Here is an 8,116-nt window from a genome sequence, read left to right as displayed (position 1 = left end):
CTCGAAATTTGTTTTATTCATTTATGTTGCATGGTTACTTTTGTAAAGAAATAAAATATATGAAGACTTGATTTCTATTGGTTGAAACTCAAATTTTGATGAGCTGGAAAATTAGAGATATCTCAAGTGGACCTTAAAGATCTAACTTGAGTTTTGCATTGTAAAAATCATACCTGTCACTCGAAGTTTTTAAAATTGAGTGTTGCATTAGAGTTACTCTTATTTGTAAAAAGAATGTCCTCTCTTTCGTGATAAATATTTTTTTCTTCTTTCAACAAAAAAAATATTTTATTTCTTTGTTTTTATAATTGTGATGGTACGATGGTTGTGTTGTTCGAAATATAAAATACCGATGAAGATAACATGATGGCTACAAAAAGAACATTTTTTCAAAAACTATGATCATAAAAAAGATTTTGTTGTGGTTGAAGATGATATAAGGATCGAGAAAAGGGAGAGGAGTACCCGGAGAAAGAAAGTTAAAATAGAAAAAGGTACGTAACAGACTAACGGTGGATGGAGATGGAGTTGTTAATGTAGGTATCAAATGACTGAGTGGACACATTAAAAGGCCAAAAGATTTAACCTTCATAAACTAAAGGGGTCATACTGGGAATTTGTCATAATATATGATTGATTGTTTCTAACCTCTCTAATCCATTTCTCTATCTCTAACTCTTTTCTCATTATTAATAGATCCAACCAACCTTTTTCTCATAAACTCCTCAACCCAAATGGCAATCCATGGAAAAATAATCCCTAAAGCTCCTAGGTTCATTCTCTTCTTATCCTTGGTTGTAGATATCATCAATAGATTCATCTTCTTCATATTGAGAAGAATGGGTCTGATTGAAACAACAAATCAATGTAATTATTCAGTTGGTTATGTTGTTGCTGATTTCATAAAGAAGAAGCTACCTGTTGTAAAATTTGAAGACTTATTAGTAAGGGATGGTCAAGAAAGTTGTGGTATTTGTTTATGTGAGTTTGAAAGAGAAGATGAAATTAAACCATTGATTAATTGTTGTCATATTTTCCATAGAAGTTGTTTAGATGGTTGGTTAAATTATGATCAAAGTACTTGTCCTCTTTGTAGAACCCCTTTTGCTAGGCCACTTGAAATACATAACAAGGCCATCAAACAAAATTTGTAATGTTAATGCAATTAGGATGTTATTTCTAATGTATTAATTGCATGTAAATTTAATGTCTCTTGAAATTTAATGTATGAACATTGAAAAATTGATTAGTGGAGCTAATAGTTTCATTCAGAGTGGTCATGCTGTTGGAAGCTCTTTTGTAATGAATCTGTCACTTTTTTTTTTTGAAACCATTGAAACCCTTTTCATTCATAAGTGATTAAATCACTGGTTTACATGGCAAAAGTAATTCCTCTCTGTTCAGCGACATGAGAGTAACATAAGTAAATTCTAAGAACTGCGAATGTAAAGTACCTCATGAGGTGAGAGAACTTGGACTAGACTCTGACGAAAAAGATAGAAAAAGATGAAAGGACCCTAAAGGTGAACAAAATATTAAATAGAGTTAATTCCTATATGGCCCCCTACTTTGTGACCAGCTTCCTTTATGGCCCCATTTTTTCGTAAATTCAAATATGACCCCCTATTTTCAGGCAAATGTCATAACTACCCCTCTTATTAATGTATTTTCAAAATAAAATAAAAAACAAAACCTAAATTCCACCTCACTTCCTTCTCCACCACTCATCTCTCTCCACGTCACCTATCTCTCCAACTCACCCCTCTCTCTCCAACTCACCTCTCTCTCTCCAACTCACCTCTCTCTCTCCAACTCACCATTCTCTTCTCCGGTAAGGTCGCCGGCCGGAAAATTTTCCGGCCGGCGACCTTCAAACTTCAAAATATTTTTTTTTCACTCATCTCTCTCTCTCTAAAAGTTCCGGCGAAGGGGGTTTCCCTTCGCCGGAATTTGGTCTGTTGAAGAACAGACCAGATCGATCTGTTCTTCAACAGACCAGATCGATCTGTTGAAGAGAGAGAGAGAGAGAGGTGAGTTGGAGAGAGAGAGAGAGAGAGAGGTGAGTTGGAGAGAGAAAGAGAGAGAGAGGTGAGTTGGAGAGAGAAAGAGAGGTGAGTTGGAGAGAGAGAGAGAGGTGAGTTGGAGAGAGAGAGAGGTGAGTTGGAGAGAGAGAGGGGTGAGTTGTAGGGAGAGAGAGAGAGGGGTGAGGTGGAAATAATTTTTTTTAATGTTTTAAATTTAGAATTAAGAAGGGTAGTAATGGCATTTAGTTGAAAATAGGGGGCCATATTTGAATTTACGAAAAAAAAGGGGGCCATAAAGGAAGCTGGTCACAAAGTAGGGGGCCATATAGGAATTAACTCTATTAAATAATACAGAATAAAGAAAAAACTAATTTAAATCCCCTTCGCTTTCGCCGGAAAACCGTCTAGATTTCCATTGTTGTAGTAGATTGATCATCCTTGGTAAAGCCGCAAACATAAAACTACCACCATTTCTTCACACCACCACCACCGACACTGAATACACCACCAAACACCACCATCGCTAAACACCACAGACCACACTACCACTAGAAGACCCACCACCACCACCACCATGAATCACACCCCTCTGCTTCACCACCACAAACACCACAAAACCCACCACCACCACACCACCATCATCCTGAACCACATTCATCTTCTTCATTGTTCCACGCCACTGCCACCACACCACCACTGCTTCACAGAACCCACCACCACTAATCCCCCACCAAATCCGATCACCATTATCACCCCTACAACACCACCAAATCCGAACCCCAACACCACCCCTAAACGCACCACCACATCCAGAATCGGTCATTAAAATCGAATCTCTCCACCACAAGATCCGTACACAACTACCACCACTAAGCCCACCACCACAACCCGATCGGTCACTTTGTGATTAAGGGAAGTAAGACTCATGTGTAGGGTGGGAATTAGGGCAGGGGAAAAAGTCCGCAAACCCAAAACCCGTCACGGGTACCCGAGTCCGTCAGAACCCGCGGGTGCCTGGAACCCGAAGGCGGATTTAGCCTGACCGACCCGATGAAATCAACGGGTCAGGTACGGGTTTTGAAGTGCTACCCGGCATCTCGCCCGAGCCCGCCCGATAATCTTTACCTGCCATAACCCGCTTAATAAAGTCGTCCATTTATACGATAATACCTATACACATTATATGTATGCTTGCTTGTATGCATTTATGTATGCATGTAAACATATATATATATATATATATATATATATATATATATATATATATATATTTAAAGTATTTGAAGATATATATATATATATATTATACATATACTGTTGTCCAAGTGTGGAGTGCCCTTGACACAACATTGTTAAGAGAAAATTAAATTTTAGTTCGATAGAAATTTTGGTATCATCGAAATTGATTTGGTCTTTTCGATCGAGATATTTTTGAAACTTTGGTGAAAACCTGATACTCGACCGCCCAATACTCGAGAAATCCGAAAAGTTTGACGGACTTGACGGGTTTTGGACACTAAGATTTTTTAAATTACCTGTCTGATTAAACCCGAAAGCCCGAATTGACAGAGTGTTTCAAAGCCCGACCGGCCCGACCCGGACCAATTTCCACCCCTAGTGGGAATCGATCTGGGCAGTACCGGTCGGATTTATATCATTCGTCTGTTCGAGTCGGTTGGATTTTAAAAATATTTGTCTATTAGGCCTCTTGGGGTTAAGCCCACGGTTACTTAAAAATGTTAGTTTCCATACCCGTATAAGTCCGTCAAATCTTTCAGATTTCTCGGGTATGGGGCTGTTGGATTTCAGGTTGCCACCAAGAAATAAAATTTTGAGATATTTCAATCAAAGTGAATTGGCAATTGATGAATTAACTTCTTTAATTTGCTATAATATATTTTTTTTTTTGGTATTTTGTGAGGTAATTTTTTTGTTAACAAACCGTCTCTCTCTCTCCATAACCGCCTCTCTCTCTTCAACCAGATCTGTGTTTGTTCTTCCGGCGAAGGGCTTCCCCTTCGCCGGATCCCCTTTTTCCTTCCTTTTTGTTAGTTTTCCTCCATGAATAGTTTCTAGGGTCCTCTCTTTCCTATTTCTCAACCATCTCTTTTCTTTCTTTTGTTTTCATTCTCCAAATTATAGATGTGTTGATGTGTTCTTCACCATTATTTGGGCAGAATAGGATCAAGTCAATTGATTTAGATATACCTATATTTTCAGAAGGAGAAAAGTTGTGGAGATTTCTTTTCATGGTTGATGTGTGTTTTACCATTACAGATGTGTTCTTCACCATTATTAATGCTTAATACTCCCACCAATAGTGCTTACTATTCATCACTTGCGGTTTCAATTGGGTCAGAAGAGCCATTCGGTTGTGGTAAAATTGAAATCGTCTGATCTACTACTATAATGTTAAGAATTCTGGATCTCAAGCTTATCCCTCTAGAATTCAAGAATTTAGACCTACAAATTCGAGTCATGAACAAGGAATTAAATTTCCTTTAATTGAATTAGATATTGGAAAGATTTGTTTGCAAGGTCTCTCCAAAATTGGGTAACATCCTGTTATGGTCGTTTTGACCAAATAAACATTTTCCATCAGATGATCATCTCCAGTGGGTGGCGTTGATTTTTGGGCGATCGTCGGATTCTAGTGGTGGAGTCGGTGGTGCTCTTGGTGAAAGTTGTCTTAATTACAGGGTAAAAACTGGTTCATTCATATGGAATCAAAGATCAATCCAGTGAGTGATGCAGAGAAGAAAGAGTTCCTAGTTGTCTATTTTACTTAGTATAATATAGGTTATGTTTAGGCGGTTCCCCTGTGGTGGTGGCTCTCCGGTGATGGGGGCGGTTCTCCGACGATGAAGACGGTTTTCCGGTGATGAAAATGGTTTTTTCGGTGACGACGACGACTTTCCGGTGCAGACTACGGTGGTTATTTTAGTATTAGTATTTGTATTAGTATTTCTTTTTGTCGACCTTTAGAGTCTTTTCATTCGCGACCTTTAGTGTCTTCTCATTCACGACCTTTAGGGTCTTCTCATTCTCGATCTTTAGGGTCATTTTATTGAGTCTGTGTCTAGTCCCATTTCTTTCTCTTCATGAGGCACTTTGCATTTAAAGGTATGTAACTCTCATGAAGTTTTCAAAGGAGAGAAATAAGAATGATGTATCATCCATGTAAACAATGTGATTTTGTCACTTATTAATGGAAATGGTTCCCTTGGCTTCAAAAATTTGTTATAATATTCTTCCCCGTGAAAAGTTAGAAATTTATTTACTAAATTCATATAACAAGCTTTTTGTCATTAAAGTAAATTGTTATATAGTTAGTGGATGAGAAATCATCTATGTATAGAGATATGTAATAATAACCTAATATTTGTAAAAAGGGCGCGTCTAAAGGGGCCTCCCCAAATTGCTGTAGGCGCCTCCTCAGAGGGGTTGACCGTGGTCAAACCCCAGACAACTATAGGCGCCTCTCCACGGACTGATCAGTTCGAGGCCCAAAGCCTCGTCACGGACTGGCCCAGTCCGAAATGGGATGGATTGTCCAGTCCGATTGGTTTCGGACTGGCCCCAGTCCGAAACCATGCATTGGGTCTCGGACTGACATGACCGAGAATTTCTGATCCTGATTTCACAAAACTTGATTCGTTCATGCTTCATCTAGGGCTTCTTCATCCTCAAATTTAGGGTTGGTTTTTCGTCCATCTCTCTCTAATATTCGGGTCTAATTAATGGTTTCATCTCAAAGAAATCCATCTCAACAAAACCTAGAATCTTAAGGTTTAATTCTCAGCTTCAGTCAACTTCAATCCAGATTTACTCGATACATCTCCAATAGTAACTCTTCCTCCACATGAATCAACAACATCCATTGCTTGTTTTCGAACATCAGTTGGTAATTTATCAGTTTCAATACGGTTTCCAAGTTTAACTCCAACTGGAACTTCAATAGTTGCTCTAATTACAGGGACTAATAAATTAGGTCTTTGGACTTTTGGTGAAGCATTTCTAAGGAGAATTGAAGTTTGAAAACTTGAAGGATGAAACTGATGATGAATTTCTTTGAGATTAATCAATTCTTTAAGAGAGATGTAGAGAGAGAAAGAAATTGACGTAAAAGTGGGACAAAGTGCGAGAGAAGAGGGGAGGCGCTCGTGGAGGCGCCTAAGCAATTCAGGGAGGCCCCTACAGAGGGGAGGCCCCTACAGCAGTTTTGGGAGGCGCCTATAGCCGCGCCCTTGTAAAAATATATCAGTATTACTTTTTTTTTTGTTGAACTGTATCAGTATTACTTTCTTTCCTAGAATTGAACAATCTGGGAAATACTTTTCATTACCTTATATAATATGGATGTAGAATCATTACTCTATACTAAACATGGCAAACCCTAAATGAGACAGCTACACAATTTGTGCATATAGCATGAAAATAAATTAATGAATCCATTTTTTAACCCAAAATTTGATAAAATCTTAAACATTAATGGGCATTCATGTATATAGATATCTCAAAAGATCATTGATAAGAACATATAGAACTAAATTCAATTATTTACTCAGAACAGAAAAGTTTTTTGTATCAATGGGATGCAGAATGGTTGCAGAAAGAACCCTAAAATTTCTTATATATACATCCAATTCCTATCTATTAACCATCAACAAACTCAATTGTTCTTCTTCTTGTCTCCCCCCATTCTCTGTCTTCTTTCTATCCATCTCTGTCTCTCTTAATGGCTGATCCAGAGGCATTTCTTACTTATGCGGCATGGGAATCTCTTGAGTTCATTGATCCAGATTTATACTCTTTTGATCATGACATGCACCCTGTATTCCATGTCACACTTGGTGGCAAATTGAAAGAACAAACTGTGATGAAGGAAGAAGAAAATTCAGCACCAACAGTCTTATATGTTTCCGAAACACCATCAAGTAGCAATAGAGTTTTTATTATAAACGTGTATGAGTTAACAACTCAACCTTTTTCAAATTCCCACATATCTGCCATGCTCATATCAGTGGCTGTACCATGGTATGTTCGCCAACAATTGCTTCCACGGATTGAACAATTTTTCTTAAGTACTGCAGCTGCAAATACTAGTCGTATGGTAATTCCTGTCGTTATCGAGCTAACTATCATATTGAACACAATAGTTGATGAAAGTATTTTTGAAGAAATGAACTATGCAGGTCTTCATAGTGATGCGGATGGTAGTATTTCTGATAGTGACAGTGACGATCAGAGCAATGTTCCAAAGACCGTGCCTGCAGATCCGTCATCCATCAAGGCTTTGAAGATGGAAAAGATTGACGAGTCAATATCTTCGGAGGAGGAGTGTAGTATTTGTTTCGAAGAATACATTGTTGGGGTCGAAATTTTGCATATGCCATGTTCTCATGTCTTCCATTGCGAATGCCTTACTAAATGGTTGGAGATCAGTAATTTTTGCCCTCTTTGCAAGTACGAAATGCCAACTAAGGATAACTAATTAAGTACAACGTTGATACTTTGCCCGACAAATATCCTAGTGGAATCTTGGCTGGTGTATGTAGACAAGTAGGATTTATAGAGTGAAAGTGAGCGTACTTTCTCTCTGAATCTTATCCATCCACATACTTCGATGGGATTTTGCTGGGTTACAAGTCAAGAAGAGAAGTATTGAGTATTAGTCCGGCGTAAAAGGTATTTCATGTGGAGACAAGTTCTTGATGTGGAGATACTATTTAAGTTAGCTTGGGTAGACACAAATTTATTAGGCATGATCTTTTTATGTTTGTTTTACTTTGCAGCATTAATATAATTACTTTGAATTTATTTGTAGATTAGTTGAAGAAAATAATTTTTAATGAAAAAGAAAGAATTTTATTTTATCGTCGTTGTCTTCCATATTATTTGTTTAGGTTTTCGTTCCCTCTCAATGCAGCCCTTTATAAAGAAATGTAGGAATTACCAATACCATTTCTTGGTTGGTTTGTATATGTGAGACAATAAGTTATATGTTTCAAGAAGGTTTTTTCACTCTCCTATGGTTGTTGGGTGCCTAAACAATAGATTGTACGTATTAAGGCGATACGGTACACACTCCC

General features: G+C 37.9%; 1 protein-coding gene across 1 annotated transcript; it reads left to right on the top strand.

Moving 5' to 3' along the window:
* The first annotated feature begins 6,762 nt into the window (after positions 1-6,762).
* LOC147569691 (uncharacterized) lies at positions 6,763-7,518 on the top strand. The gene has a single exon (XM_086663206.1). The coding sequence runs from the start codon at positions 6,763-6,765 to the stop codon at positions 7,516-7,518; it is 756 nt and encodes a 251-aa protein (XP_086519332.1).
* The last annotated feature ends 598 nt before the right edge of the window (positions 7,519-8,116 follow it).

The sequence above is a fragment of the Eschscholzia californica genome, unplaced genomic scaffold, assembly GCF_041429995.1.
Source record: "Eschscholzia californica isolate CP2 unplaced genomic scaffold, dmEscCali1.0.p SCAF_1, whole genome shotgun sequence".
NCBI classification, from domain to species: Eukaryota; Viridiplantae; Streptophyta; class Magnoliopsida; order Ranunculales; family Papaveraceae; genus Eschscholzia; species Eschscholzia californica.
Note: the sequence above shows the minus strand (reverse complement) of the source record. Positions and strands in the feature narration are given on the sequence as shown.

What these genes read in the sequence shown, in the direction of transcription:
- LOC147569691 (XM_086663206.1), top strand. Translation starts at nt 6,763, where the DNA reads ATGGCTGATCCAGAGGCATTTCTTACTTATGCGGCATGGGAATCTCTT.